This window comes from Myotis yumanensis, unplaced genomic scaffold (assembly GCF_028538775.1).
Source record: "Myotis yumanensis isolate MYYU_CA2020_CCGP unplaced genomic scaffold, mMyoYum1.0.hap1 SCAF_7, whole genome shotgun sequence".
NCBI lineage: Eukaryota > Metazoa > Chordata > Mammalia > Chiroptera > Vespertilionidae > Myotis > Myotis yumanensis.
Genome location: NW_027223758.1, coordinates 92,802,451 through 92,817,690, shown reverse-complemented (window position 1 = coordinate 92,817,690; position 15,240 = coordinate 92,802,451). Strand labels below are relative to the sequence as shown.

The 15,240-nt window shown below is 57.6% G+C and overlaps 1 protein-coding gene across 4 annotated transcripts in view; it reads right to left on the bottom strand.

Moving 5' to 3' along the window:
* ZNF521 (zinc finger protein 521) overlaps positions 1-15,240 on the bottom strand; it is a 280,749-nt gene that overhangs the window by 143,500 nt on the left and 122,009 nt on the right. For all 4 annotated transcript variants that reach the window (XM_070421263.1, XM_070421259.1, XM_070421261.1 and 1 more), the window contains one exon: positions 3,043-6,392. In XM_070421263.1, the coding sequence (XP_070277364.1) occupies positions 3,043-5,952 (2,910 nt within the window). In that variant the 5' untranslated portion in view covers positions 5,953-6,392. The remainder of the gene's footprint in view (positions 1-3,042; positions 6,393-15,240) is intronic.

Below are 15,240 nucleotides of genomic sequence, written 5' to 3'. Positions count from 1 at the left end.
AGAGGTGAAATAGCACCGACAGGGCCGCGTCCTTCAGCTCCCACCTGGGGCGTCTCAGTCCCAGGCACAGATGTCACCGTCTTTCTGTGATGAAACGTGTCCCCAGGGCACGCCTGTCTCTTGGTGAACCCTGCCCCGGGACCTCACTCGCTCCTCACACGCCAAGTCACAGGCGCCCGCCTCGGCTGGCAGCGAGGGGCTGAGTTAACAGGAGGCCGTGTCTTCTCCTCGCCGACACGTTCCTTTAGGCTTCTTTCTGTAAAACTTCACTCGTGTTTGGGGAACGTTCTGTGTCAAGTCTAATAGGTCCTACGGCCCATTTCTAGCTGCAGAGAGTACAGGGAGGAGGAGCGCACGAAACACGCTCTGACAGAGTCTCGTAGCGCCGTGGTCGGCAAACGCGGCTCACGAGCCACATGCGGCTCTTTGGCCCCTTGAGTGTGGCTCTTCCACAAAATACCACGTGCGGGCGCGCACATACAGTGCGAATGAAACTTCGTGGCCCATGCGCAGAAGTCGGTATTTTGTGGAAGAGCCACACTCAAGGGGCCAAAGAGCCGCATGTGGCTCGAGAGCAACGGTTTGCCGACCACTGTCGTAGAGGAAAGCGGTGACAGCGACGCACACGTGGAGCCATGAGGGAACGTTTGGGGCGGGAAGGGAACGGGGGCAGCTGAACCCCAACAGTTGGCTGATGAAGGCACTGCTACCGGCTCTCATGCATCAGGCTGTGTAAGAGGCGCCCCCGCGTAAGGCGTGATGGTAAGCCCTCAGCCGCTCGTACTGTGAAAACACTCATGTAAGAATTAGAACTAAGAACCACTTTAAGCAGATTGCACATCGTGTCCTATGCAAGTGCAGGAGGTAGGTAAGCTCTGGCATCATCATGGAGATGGAGGTACAATTAGAGACTCAGCCCACCTCTGGAAGGTAAGTTCTGCTCTCCGCTCCCACCGAACTAAATGTGTTAAAGACGGTACATGTGTCCGCCCTGATTTTTAAAACATCCCACCTCACGTGGTACTGAAATATACAGCGATTTAGAAACATCAGAAAACGTAAACCATAAGCAGAAAAGAAAAAACAGGCAGGTGCCTTTTCACAAACAATTTACTGGAAACAAGATCTCCGTTACGCTTCATGTTAAATGCACACATGCCTGACATTCCCAATCTCTCTCTCATGCACACACACACACACACACACTCATACTAATTCAACGTTATGCACGATTTAAATTAAACATGAGTATAAAAACTCCTCCACACGATCAGCATAGAAATATTTTCTAAGAGAAAAGTCATCCTCTGCATAAATGTTTTCTAAGAATTCTTGTTCAAAAGCATTTCAAAAATAAAACATTTGGGGGTAATTGGGGTAATTTGAATACGAACTTCTCATAGATGATAGTATGGATTTACTTAATTTCTTTAGTGATTTCGTTAATTGCCTTCACTAATGATGTTACGGTTAAATAGGAAAATACCTTTATCCTGAGGCGGTATCATGATATCTGCAATTTACTTACATGTGGCTCAAATTAATAAAAAAATTATAAAGGGAGAGAGAAATTGGACAAAATGTTCACAGCTGGTAAATCTGTGACGCAGATGTACACAGAGGCACACACTGTGTGTTTCCCTGTGCTATTCCTTAACTGGGGGGTGGGGAACGTCGGCCCGCGGGCCCGTGAGGCCTGAGGAGCCCTTTGGTCTGGCCCTGCCAAGGCCTTATGGGGAGTTAGTTAGATGTCTGACCGCCTGTAGCCGGCTAATGTCAAGCTGATGACTTCGCATGGTCAGCGAATGATGTCACACACATCCCCATGGCCCTTGGCAGAAGCAAGGCTCCCCACCCCTGCTTTAACATGTCCATAGGTTTAAAAATTTTTGAAATAAATTTTGAAAAAAAAATAACTCCTATGATTGTAAATGCCAATATTTATTTCAAAAGACACTGCCTGACGCACCATGAGCCATGGACCACTATGGACACCACGCTCTCCCTGCTGGGCGCTCCCCATGGGGTGACGGGGATTCGTTTATTTAAACGAGGAAAAGCTGCAGATTTACTTTCTCTGGAGAGGAGGGAAAGCAGCTTGGAGGTTTGGGTGGCGCCTGCCCTCCAGGTGCCACCTGCCCCAGGGAGGGGCTGGCCGGCCTCCTTGGCGCCCCCTCCAGGTGCCTGGTGCTGTCTGCAGGGGGGTGCGGGCCTGCAGGAGGTGTGAGTGCAGAGACAGGTCAGGCAAAGGCAGGGACCTCCCACTGAAGGAAGACGGTCTCCCTGCGGCAGTGGTCTGGCAAACTGCAGTTCAGCAAACCGCGGCTCGCGAGCCACATGCGGCTCTTCGGCCCCTTGAGTGTGGCTCTTCCACAAAATACCGACTTCTGTGCATGGGCCACGAAGTTTCAATCACACTGTATGTGCGCTCCCGCACCTGGTATTTTGTGTTAGAGCCACACTCAAGGGGCCAGAGAGCCGCATGTGGCTCTCCAGCCGTGGTTCGCCGACCATGTGAAATAACTACTTTCCTTCTTACGCGGAAAAGACAAGGAAAACAGTGAGCGTTGACAGCGTGACATGGCAAAGCCACCCCGCCGCCCCCACCCCCGGTGTGTTACCCACATATCTATGTCTGTCTGTCTGTCTATCGTCTCCATCAGCTGCAGGGCAGCAGGCCGGCTCGTAGCACATCACTCTCAGGCCATCATCTATCTCCCCATCACACACTCAGTCGGCCGGGACCTGAACACAGGGGGGAGCCTCGGGGACTCCAGGTCCCGGTGGGGGTGGGGGGCTGGCAGAGCGATGCCCTTCATCCCCAGGGAAGACAGTCCCCCAGGAGACAGGAGCCAGCCCTAAGCTGCACCACTCAAGCCAAAAGGCTGCATCTCCAGAACCAAGTAGCTGCTGGCGAATGGCCATGCGGGGAAACAACACACAGAAAGCCACAGCCTTTCGACCTCAGCCTCTCCTGCACAGGACAGTCCCAGGCACAGCGGGGCGGGCCTGGGGGAGAGAAACAGCATGATTAGGGGTTACCTCGTCCGCCTGGGAGGGGCTGATCCGGGGCATGGGCGAGACCTGCGGCGTCTTCAGCTGCGCGCCACCGTCGGGCAGCAGCTCGCGGTGCACGGCCTGCACGTGGCTCTGCAGCTCGCTCTCAGACTCGAACTTGACGTTGCAGCTGGAGCAGCGCGTCTTCGGCCCCCCGGCCTTGCCTTTCCCCTCGAGGGCGCCCAGGCCTTCGTTCTGGCCCAAGCCCGGCCTGGCGGCGCCGGGCGGGACGGTGAGGCCCGGGCTGCCGCTCTTGCTGAGGTTCACGCAGCCCGCGCACAGCCCGTAGGGCAGCCCGTTGATGTCCAGCTTCACCAGGTCCTGCTTGGAGCGGAACTCCTTGAGGCAGGAGGCGCACTTGTACAGTTTGGGGACGTGCGGGCCGCGCCCGGCGGCCTGGACCGCGGCCGCGCCGCCGGTCTTCTGCATGTGGAAGGTGCCGTGGATCTTGAGCTCGAGCGTGGAGGTGACCGTCTGCATGCAGACCACGCAGCGGAAGCCGGTGAGCGAGTTGCGCAGGTCGGGGTGCATCTGGCAGTGCTCCAGGAACTCCTCCTCGCTCTGCAGCGGCAGCTTGCAGATGCGGCAGTTGCCCGTGTCGAGGCTCTTGCTGTGCGTGACCTTGTGCTCCGTGAGCGTGAGCAGCGAGGGGAAGCGCTCGCCGCAGATGGGGCACATGTAGTGCTTGACGGGGCCCAGGTGCGTCTGCATGTGCTCGCGGAGCCCGTTCTCCGAGAAGAAGGTGCGCGAGCACACGTTGCACTTGTGGCTGCCCTTGATGAGCTCCGCCTTCTTCTTGACGATGGCGCTCTCGCCCGGCCGGATGTTGTGGTCCCGCAGCTGGTGGTTCTGCAGCAGCGTCTCCATGGTGTAGGCCGCCCCGCAGATGTCGCAGCCGTACATGGGCTCCGAGGCGTCCACGTCCTCCTCGCTGCCGTCGTGGCTGTTGTGGGACTCCTGGCTGTTGGTCAGCAGCGTCTGCAGCTCCACCTCCTCCTTCTGCACCTGCTCGGACGCGCCGTGGGCCCCGCCGTTGGGCGTCTTGGCCTCGAAGACGCAGTGCTTCTCGCGCAGGTGCTTCTCCAGCAGGATGATGGCGTGGAAGGCCTTGCTGCAGAAGCGGCAGTTGTACTTCTTGCTGTGCGTGGTGATGTGGCACTGCAGCTCCACCTCGGTGCCGAAGGCCTCGCCGCAGAAGATGCACTTGTGCGCCTTGCCCTGGTTCTCCAGGTGGTTGTGGCGCACGTGCAGCTGCAGGTCGGCCTCGCTGCGGAAGTCCCAGTTGCAGGAGGTGCAGCGGTACACCTTCTTCTCGTTGCTGTGCTTCACCGCCAGGTGCAGCTGGATGGACACCTTGGAGTCGAAGACCTCCTGGCACAGCGTGCAGCGGAAGAAGACGAAGGTGTGCATGTCCAGCAGGTGCTTCTGCAGGTCGTCCACCGACGTGAACTGCTTGTCGCAGCTCTCGCAGATGTAGTAGGTCGAGGTGATCATGAAGTGGATGGTGACGTGCTTCAGCAGCGACTCCTGGTTGGGGAACTCCTTGCTGCACTGGGGGCAGGTCAGCTTCGGCAGCACCGTGTCCAGGTGCGTCTTCAGGTGCGTCTGGAAGCCGTCCAGGGATGTGTACTTAGCACCGCACTGGTTGCAGACGTACTCCCCGGCCGGCCGCGCGGGCGCGCCCCCCACCGCCTGCATCATCTTCAGGGAGGTCTGCTCCAGGGCCACGGGGGACAGGGGGCTCAGGGCCCGGGACTTCTTCCCGTTGTGGATGTAATTCAGGGCCAAGGGAATGTTTTTGTGGTTCTCTTTGATGTGTTTGTTCAGCTTGAGGACGCTGTTGAAGATGGGGGAGTTTGTACAATAGGAACAGGAATAGACTTCCACCACGGGGTCTTTGGGCGTCCCGAGCACCGGGGACCCGAACCGGGAGCCGCTGAGGTCGCAGTGGACCTGTCGGATGTGCTCTTCGAGGGAAGAGTCCGTGAGGAAGCCCATGTAGCAGTGGGGGCAGAAGAACGCGTTGCTGTCCTTCGCCACGGGGTTGGCGAAGCCGTGCGAGCAGCGGATGTGCTCCTGGAGCGTGTTGAGGTCGTTGACGACCTCGGAGCAGAAGTTGCACTGGTAGACGATGGCGGGCATGGCCGACACGATCAGGCCGGGGTCCTGAGCGTCGTGCACCTGCTTCAGGTGCTCGTTCAGGTTGTAGAGCGAGGGCAGCACCTCCAGGCAGTACTGGCAGATGTGGGCCTGCTCGGGCTTGTCCAGGTGCATCGTCTTGAGGTGGATCTGCAGGACGGCCAGGCTGGAGAAGAGCTGCTTGCTGCAGTACACGCAGCTGTAGGTCACCTTGGCCTGTTTGCCCGAGGCCCCGGCCACGTCGGCGGCCTGCGGGGCGGCCCGCTTCCGCCCGCGGCTCTTGGGCAGGGGCGGGGCGGCCTCCACCATCGTGGAGCTGTCCACCGACAGGTTGGAGTCGGGCGTGGTGCTGGACACGGAGGTGTAGCCCACGGTGACGAGGGACGGGCTGTTGCTGTGGTTGCAGGACTCGGGCTGCTGGTGGCTGTCCACGTGGCTGTACAGCTCCTCCACCGTGAGGAAGCTCTCGGAGCACAGGCTGCACGCGTTCTTCTTCTCGCCGCCGTGCGCCTGCTCCACGTGGCCCAGCAGCGAGGCCTCCTCCACGAAGAGCTCGTGGCAGTAGCCGCACTGCAGGGCGGCGCGGTCCTCGCTGGGCGAGCACTCGGGGTGGCACTCGGCGATGTGCTTCTGCAGGTCCTCGGGGAAGTCGAAGCCCTCCTCGCACTGGCTGCACTTCTGCGTGTCCTTCAGCTTCCAGTCGTCCAGCCGGGAGCCCGGCGGCACGCCGTCCTTGCCGCGCTCGTGCACCTGCATGTGGCCGTGCAGGGAGCTGGAGGACAGGAAGCCGCGGCGGCAGATGGCGCACTTGTACGGCTTGTTGGACGTGTGCGTCTTCAGGTGGATCTTGAGGTGGTCGCTGCGGGAGAAGGCGGCGTCGCACTCGCTGCAGTGGTACTTCTTGTCGCCCGTGTGCAGCTTGATGTGGCGGTCGCGGCTGCGCTTGTGCTTGAAGAGACGGCTGCAGTAGGTGCACTTGAAGGGCAGCTTGTCGCTGTGGCTCTGCTCGTGGTGCTTCAGGTAGCTGAGGCGGCTGAAGGACTTGTCGCAGAACTGGCAGGGGTAGGGCAGGCCGGGGCCCCCCTCCTCCTCTCCGAAGTCGCAGCCTTCGCCGTGGCTCGGGGAGGTCTGGTCCTTGCTGGAGGGCGAGGAGGCCGGCCACGAGCAGGTGGGGTCATCTTCCACGTCCACGCCATCTGCAACGACAAGCAGGGCGGCCGGGTTACACGTGGGCACTCAGGGACGGGACGGGCTGCCCTCTCTCTCTCTCTCTCTCTCTTTGGTTTTGCACCATCCTCCCCTGAGGGTGTTTTCCCATTGATTTTAGAGAGAGTGGAGGAGAGAGGGAGAGACGGAGAGAAACGTCGATGTGAGAGAGACACATCGATGGGTTGCCTCCTGCACGTGCCCTGACCAGGGCCCGGGCCGGGGAGGAGCCTGCAGCCGAGGTCCGTGTCCTTGACCGGAATCGAACCCGGGACCCTTTGGTCTGCAGGCCGGCGCTCTATCCACTGAGCCACACCGGCTGGGGTTCTTGTGCCCTTTCAACATGTCCACAGAGGTGGACCACCTAGAACCACCTAGAACCTCTCAGAAGAAACGGGGAGAATACCTGAGCGGAACCCATCCCGTCCCGAGCCCAGAGCTTTTATTCCACACTCACTCTTTCCTGGGTCTAAAATATAAGAAGATATTAAATAGTTCTCTGACCAAATTACCATTTCATTACCTCTGATCACCCTTCCTTAGAAGCAAGGTATATATTACGCATTGACAATTTTATTAAAATGCAGGTTTTAATATATTTAATGTTTCTTCTGTATTCATTCTAAAGTGATTTGCATATTAGGTGAGCATCTGAAGAAGCAGGTGAAGAGGAGATATTACGGGAGCGACTTTAAATTAATGCCGTCAGCCCGGATGTCTAATATTTAATAAAAAAAGTCCCTCTGCATTCTGCTTGTTTTTATATCAAAAGGAAATTCTGAAGACCAAAATCTTTTATGGGGTTCTTATGGAGACGGGCCTTATTGCTTTCCGCAGGAAAATATTAAAAAGTAAGCACACGGAAGAAGATGGAAAACACAATAATAATTACGGCTCGGGTCATAAAAGACAACCGGGGCGCCTTCAATCACCGAGGCCGGCACCGCCGGCCAGAACGGGGCCGTGACGTGCGAGGAGGGTGCCCCACGCTCCGTATCGGGGATCAGCCGGGATCAAGGAGAAATGAGCTTCCCGAGGCCGGAGCCGAGCTGTTTGTTTGGAAAGTTCAAGAGGTGGCCCACCATCTCTTCCTCCCGCAGACGCGCGGCAGCAGGGACTTCCTTAGCCAAACAGGACCCGCGCTTTGAGGTGAGCGGAGACAAAGCGACTTGTGAAAAACTGGAAACAGGAAAAGTGATAAACGATTACGGTAAATGCTGAAGGATTTATGAGCAGCCAAGAGCAGACAAACAAGGCTGAGAGGCAGATGGACTGAGCAAGTTACCCAGAAAGTAGCCGCACCTCCTACGGGGGCGGGAGGGGGGGTGTTACTCCGTCCTTAACCAGCGCACCCTCCCTCCTCTTTCCTTCTTAACACCCACGCGGAAGCAAGACCTCCTCACACAGGCTGTGAAACCGCTGTTTTGCTTTTCAAAACAATCGTCCATTCCAGACCCGAGGAAACTATAAAAGCGTCTCGTTCCCGGACAGAGCTCGGTTTCCCTGAATCAGCACGCGAGGCCGTGCAGTGAGCTGGTGGGCCAGTGGCCGCAGGAGAACGTGAGGCCCCATCGGAGCAGGAGGCGGGCACGCCAGTCCCATCCCACTGGAGGGGCCCAGGAAGCTAGGTTTTCAAACTCTCCCGGCGCCCGGGCACAAGCAGGGCAGGCTGTGTCATCAGCACACAAGTGGAGGCTGGCGGCCCGAGGTAAACAAAGGCCGTCTGCTTTCTGTAAGGTAAGGAGGTTTCACGAGATTGTCAGCCGCTCGCTTATCCACAGGAAACAGACGGGGATCATTCCTTTCCTGCCCGAGAAGCCGTGACAACACCACCCCGAGATCATGGCCAGATGGCAGCCCTCTCGCCGAGGAAACAGGCCCACTCGGTCCCTGGAGCCCTGCCCGCCCAGCACAGCTCCGGCCGGGTCGCAGCCGCGAGACCTGCAGCCCCACTGTGTGCCCAGAGCCCCGCCGGGGCGGGGCCATCACGGTGGGCGGGGGACTGACACGTGTGCCTAAATCATAAAGAACTCGTGGGGTGAACTCGACGCGTCCCCCAACAGACAGAAATACGACGTTAAAAACTTCTAAAAATCAACAAACATCGATGTTGATGTTAGCTTTCCCTTCAAAAACCCAGTCACCTAACGCTGGGAGCCCTAAAACCAGCCCAAGTTTTTACTTGTCCCTTAATTAAAAAAAAATAAAATACTATTTATTGAATCTGCTTAGCATCCGAGGTGAAAATCTACAACATTTCCCATTTGTCTTTTAGGCTTGGATCTTGCTGTTTTAATGTAAGATACTTTCAAGCACATCTCATGTTCACCGCCGACGGGACAGTGAGTCAGAACGCGTCCTGCATCGAGACGGCAGGAAGGGACGCCAGAGCCTGGAAGCTTAGCGAGTGGGCTCATTGTGAAGCTGCAGGTGGTGCCCAGGCGTGACATGTGATGACACAGATGTGCACAGAACTGCAGAGCCACAGCCCCTCCCAGGCCGCGTGCGATCCCGACACACGCTTACCTCAGGCTCCTGTCTGCGGGCCAGGCCTGAGGAGCCCCGTTACATAACTGTTCGCGTCAGCGTGTAAATTTCAGCGACACGTCCCGTGAGCGGAGGAGCAGGACCGAGTGTTTACTGAGACAGGATTTACGGGAGCCGGACACCTTCTGTTCCCTCCCTCCTGTCCCCGTGAGCTGGTCTAAAGGGGGAAAAAGGGAGCGATCCTCACAGAGGATGTGTCTTTGTAACCGAAACACACAGACTCCACCGACGGAATTCATAGGCTCAGGCTGGGGGCGGGGTAGACCGAGCAGAAGCGAAGTGTTCCAACAGGGGTGCTATTTTTAGAGACATAAAGGTGTCGTGAAAGGCTGGTTTCTGTTTGAAAAATCTAAATGGTACGAAAAACAAAACTCATTTTCTGGTGCTATAAATGGACCTATTCTCCCCAGACGCACAGGGACTCCCTGACACTCCCGCAGGGGCCGGCCCTGAGAAGGGTATCGGGTCTCCTCCCAAGACAGTCCCGGTGGTGGCGGTGCCAACATTCCCGCGGCCTGCGTGTCACCGAAGGCCGCCCGCCCAGGGCCGCAGCTCCTCAGCAGTCAGCACGCAGACGTGCAGAGGCAACTATCGATTTCAACCATTTCAGGGTCTTTGTTCACATGGACATAGTTCCGGGGAGTCTTCGGCTCCGGCTCCCGAGCCCCCGTGACGGCCCCCTCTCTTCCTACGTGCCGCCCACGGGCCCGTCTTTCTGTGTCACGCGAGGCCCCTGCGTGGCGAGGGGAAGTGCTCGCGTGTCCGCGTCGCATTTTAATTGTCGGAATCAGTCCCTCCGCACTCGCCGACTCCCAGAGAACCACGGCTCTGACAGCCGGAATGCAAACTGAAAAAGAATGAAAAACCCTGAAAACCTTCGCCGGAAACCAGCTCCGGGCCCCGACGCCTATTTCAAGATGCGAGTGTGTGTGCACAGGCGGCACAGATGTTTTCCGGCCGCGACGTGCTGGCCGAGCCCGGCCACGTCCACGGAGCACATGGAAACACGTGTGTGAACGCGGAGATGAAAGTGGCCAGCACCCGGCCGCCGCCTTCTCTCCAGCAGCCTGAGCGGCCGTGAGTCAGCAGCCGCGCATAAAGGGGCCTTCTCTCCGCTGGCCCGGCTCTGAGCTCCTGCCAGAGGGGAGGCGAGCCGCCCAGCCTGAAGGCGGCTTTGTTAGGCGGCCTGCCCGGCCTCTCCTGGCCCGGGGACTGCAGGTCCCGGAGGAGGGCCCTGTCCGGGCCCGGCCCCTTGTCCGCCCGCCTAGAGGGGCGAAGAGCAGGCTCCTCCTCTGGGTCTGCCGCAGGGACAGCTGGAGACTCAGCGGCCCAGGGACACCCGGTCGGTCGAATTTGTAGGGCAAGTGCTCAGGCACAGGAGAGGGAAGTCACGCTAGAGCAGCGGTTCTCAACCTGTGGGTCGAGACCCCTTTGGCGGTCAAACGACCCTTTCACAGGGGTTGCCTAAGACCATCGGAAAACACATATATAATTACATATTGTTTTTGTGATTAATCACGATGCTTTCATTATGTTCAATTTGTAACAATGAAAATACATCCTGCATATCAGATATTTACATGACGATTCATCACAGCAGCAACATTACAGTTATGCAGTAGCAACGAAAATAATTTTATGGTTGGGGGTCCCCACAACATGAGGAACTGTATTAAAGGGTCGTGGCATTAGGAAGGTTGAGAACCGCTGTGCTAGAGGAAAGCATTTCACGGAAAAATCAGAGGCACCGGACGGAGCACAGGGCCCCTCTGTGAGGGCGCCACCAGCCCCTCCTGAGCCCACCTGGGCGTGGACAGACAAGCACCCCCCAAAAAGGCTGCTCCGTCGGCAAATGGGGACCAGGGACATGACGCCAGCCTCCCGCCAGCCGCGTCGAGGAGAAATGCTGGGGGTCCCGGCCATTGCCGGTGCTCATCTTATCCCAGTGGCCAAAGGAGAGAAAATCGGAGGAAGAGGAAGAGCAGATGGGCAGGAAGGTCCGGGCGATGCCAGCGCTTAGTCACACCACTGGGCCCGTCTTGGTGCCAGGCCTGCGTCGTGCGGGCAGGGCCCGGGCCCGCCAGGCGTGCAGAGCGGGGACCCCAGCAGTGCGGGCACCCAACACCCTACGGAGGATGTCACAGGTGATGGCATCGCGGTACCTGGGAAAGAAGATACCCGAATCCCAGACGTCATGGGAACTTCGCTTCTTTCAGTCCTTCTGAGGCTGGGCCGGAGCAGCCGCCTGCCTTCGCTACCTGAGCTCAGACCCCGAGGGGAGCACTCGCTCACTGCCCTCGGGCCTCCCCTCCTGTGGGCGCCAGTGCACCCACCAGGCTTCCCTCACGGGACGGGGTTACATGGGGCTTGTCCAGGGAGCAGAGCGGCACAGGCCCGCAGGGCTAGCCCCAGTTTTTCCGGATGAGAGATGCAAGGACACAGAATAAGAAGGAAGAGTCGAGTCTTGAGTTTTATCCCTTGCCCCTCCACCCCCACCCCGTCACAACTGACTCAGAGCTCGACCTGGCCCAGTCCTCCGTCTGCCTGCCCCCCCCCCCCCCCCCCCAAGCCCCGGTACCTCCCCTGCACAGGAAGGCGGTACCTTGTTACTCACCCGGAGGGTGTGAGAGCTCAGTGGTGTTTCTAGGCACCGGGCGCTGCTGGGAGAAAGCTGCCTATGTAAACATGTGTGTGGCGTGTACTTACCCTCCCACATGCTGGCCTCCATGTGGGTTGCATGAACATACTTTACCACTTTCTTCCCTTAAAAGCACCACTCGAACCTCACACGTTAAGAACCGGCCCACTGGAAAGCGAGAAGTTCGCCTTAAGCATCCACACCTGTATGTGCAGCCGTCAACAGTATCAGATGGAAACAGCTGGTGACATCTAGAAACCAATGGCACCCGCATCCCTGCAGTGCTGCAAGCACCACCTGTCACGCGTCGGACGTGGGCTCGGGTCTTCGCAGGCCGGTCACCTCGGAGCAAGGGTTTCGCTGTCACTCAGAGGCCAAGTAAGCAGTTTCCCAATCGCCCCTTCTCTCCTCGAAAGACTAGCCACACGGCCACTGCACTGTTTCTCATCAAGATAAAAAAAAACACCTCCTAAATGAACTTCAGCGTAGGACACGCATAAGACCAACCCAAATTTCCAGATTATTCCCTCCACCGGCTGAACAAGATCCCTTATTTCCGACGGCAAGTGGGAGGGACAGCTCTGAAGGCCCAATTACAGAGTCCGCAGCCCTGCTTCCTTCTCCAGCCACGGAGCCACCGGAGGGGACACTGGATCCTGGGGGACAGGTCAGGGGCCGGGCGCGGGGAAGTCGGGCCTCCTCACAGGGAACGCTGTTTAGAAGAGAGGGTTTCGCAGACACGGGTACAGGGGTATTTGTCGCTTGGCCTCAGGGCCATCCCAGGAACCACCGCACGTCACACACTCAGCTCACCAATCACACGGCGCGTTTTAACGCGATGGATGCTGTGCAGGCGGAAGGGCCGAGGCCTTCATTCTAAGGCAGCGGTTCTCAACCTGTGGGTCGCGACCCCTTTGGTGGTCGAACGACCCTTTCACAGGGGTCGCCTAAGACCATCCTGCAGATCAGATGTTTACATGACGATTCATCACAGTAGCAACATGACAGTTATGAAGTAGCCATGAAAATAACTATATGGTTGGGTCACAACATGAGGAACTGTATTTAAAGGGCCAGAAGGTTGAGAACCACTGTTAAGGGCACCTCTGTGCAGGGGACACGACCGCTTCCTCTCATTCTCAATAGAAATGTCAACAGTTTTTAGAAAAGCGGCAACTTTTAATCACCGCCCAACACTTCCTTTAATTAACAGCCCCCCCTCCATCCACTCCTCTGTCCTGTAGCTTATGGGGATCCTTGAAAAGGAGCCCCCTTCACTGGGTGTTCCAGGGACATATAAGCTGTAAAATTAGTTCTAATTCACCGATGCGTTTAAACCAGCCGTGGGCAAACTACGGCCCGAGGGCCGGATTCAGCCCGTTTGAAATGAATAAAACTAAAAAAAAAAAAGACCGTACCCTTTTATGTAATGATGTTTACTTTGAATTTATATTAGTTCACACAAACACTCCATCCATGCTTTTGTCCCGGCCCTCCGGTCCAGTTTAAGAACCCATTGTGGCCCTCGAGTCAAAAAGTTTGCCCAGCCCTGGTCTAGACTGTGTGATATTCCAGGCGGTTCTGGAAGGAGCACCTCCATGCGGCCACTGTTGGGTGATGAGGAAAGGGTGGTCGGCGATGCAGGACAGGACGGCAGCTGCGGGAGCCGGGAGCGGGGAGCACATTTCCCTACCAAGTCTTAAGACGAATTCCAGATACCTCAGCTCACGGCTGTCGGCTTTGTTTTGTGTTTCCCTCCCTACACTCCCTCGTGGAAAAGAGCCTCCCTTTCCCCGACGATCCTTCACGGCTTCGGAAGAAGTTATCACGCGCACTGCCCCCCTTCGCGGCCCGGGCGGCACGGCCGGGGCCGCCTCCCCTCCAGACACCGGCCCGTGTGCAGAGGAGCCGCAGACACTTGGCTCGCTGCTGCCTGCAGTTCCTTTGAACAGACGGAGCTCAATGAATTCCATCTTCGGCGGCCAAACTAAACAGAAAACAGTGCATTCTTAACCGGTTCCCCCGGACTCCACCCCCCCAATCAGAGGAAAAAGCTGCCCTGAAACTGCTCATAAAGACCAGTCCGGTCTCCCTCCAGGAAACGGAGACACTGTGTTTCTGCAGCCAACGGGAGGAGAGTGCTTTCCAGTCCCGGGGGGGCATTTGCTCCCCTGTCCTCTGGCTCCCGGAACGGCACCATCACGGACGAGCACAGCCCCTGGGTGTCTGCTCCCCGGGCGGGGCCGGCCTCAGTAATGCCCTCCTCGTCTTCCCTTCACAAGGAGGCACCGTCGGGGTGAATGCCCGGCTGCTTCCTTCCCGTCTCCACTGCTGTGAGCCCCAAGACATGCTCACTGACTCCGTATCTTGTCTTGTAAATGCGTCCACACCCCAAAGACCGTGAAGTGGCTCCTCGTGGCTCATTCTGCTCATTCGTTCATCCAGCCCACATTTATTCCACGCCACGTCCTGGGTGTTTCGGTCTGATAGCAGCGTGAGCTCCAGAAATTCCGGTTCTTAAGCTTCCGCTGCCTTGTCTGTAACATCGGAAAGATCCCAGCCTGCCCCCCAGTGAATGAGAATCAAACATGACAGTACGAAGGGACTTCCTGGTCGGCGGCGACAGGAAAAGCAGCGAGTTATTACGACGACAAGGAAAGTCTAAGTCGCCCTCCGGTTACGACTGACACGTGTGCCGCCAGCACGGAGGGATAAAAAATTAACTACGGTTTAGTTGCTGCTTTATGCATATTGAGATTCTAGTAATTTTAAAGGACTTAAGGGGCATTTTTGTTTAAACACAGACGCACGAAAAGGCCCCCCAAATGTTGCCGACCGCCTTACAGTCACCTAGAAAACCAACGCCCAGCAGCCGATTCCTGCGCAGCCGCACACGCTGCACGCTTTGATGGGTTCATTAGTGAAATCAAACCCCGCGACAGGGTGGCCTGCATTCAAACCCCGCGGCCGCCTGCCCCGCCCCCCCCACCCACCCCACACCTCGCTCTGACTCGCTCAGACATCCCTTGAGGCAAATTCTCTTTTGCTTCAAAACCCTTCGCACTAATGTGTGCCATGTCTCTGCTGAACTCCAGGAAAGCCACACTTTCTGAAAAACACGCAGCAAATTTCCCAGCGCCACCCTGTCCCTCATTGGTCATTTCAAACTGGCCTCTGCCCGGGGAGCCGGAGCGGGGAGGGCTTCTCCCCGTCAGGAAATGGAACAGGACATGGTTTCACTGGCCAACGAGGGAGCTCAGGAGGCTCATTCCCCGGAAGGTGGTTTCTGAAGAGCTGTCCCGGCCCACCGAGTTCCCACGCAAGTTCCCACGCCAGGCGCGGAGACTCTACGTCAGAGAGAACTCTCTCAGACGGCTTCCACCTGACACTCCGTTTACCCGCTGCCCCGGCACAGGCTGTGGCCACGGCCGGTGACTCGGTCCCTGGACCCTCCATCCTCCACCCCGAAGAGGCAGGTGCCCTCGCCGCTCTCCCCCGTCACCTCCACGCAGCGGCGCCGCCGTGAACTCCCGGCCGCTCATAACGGCCGCCCCGCACAGACTTCACCGCAGACCACGCCGCTGGAGGATACAAAGTGTTGAAAGGCTAAAATTTAATTAATGACCAATTAGCACCCCTGTGGGTCACGGTGC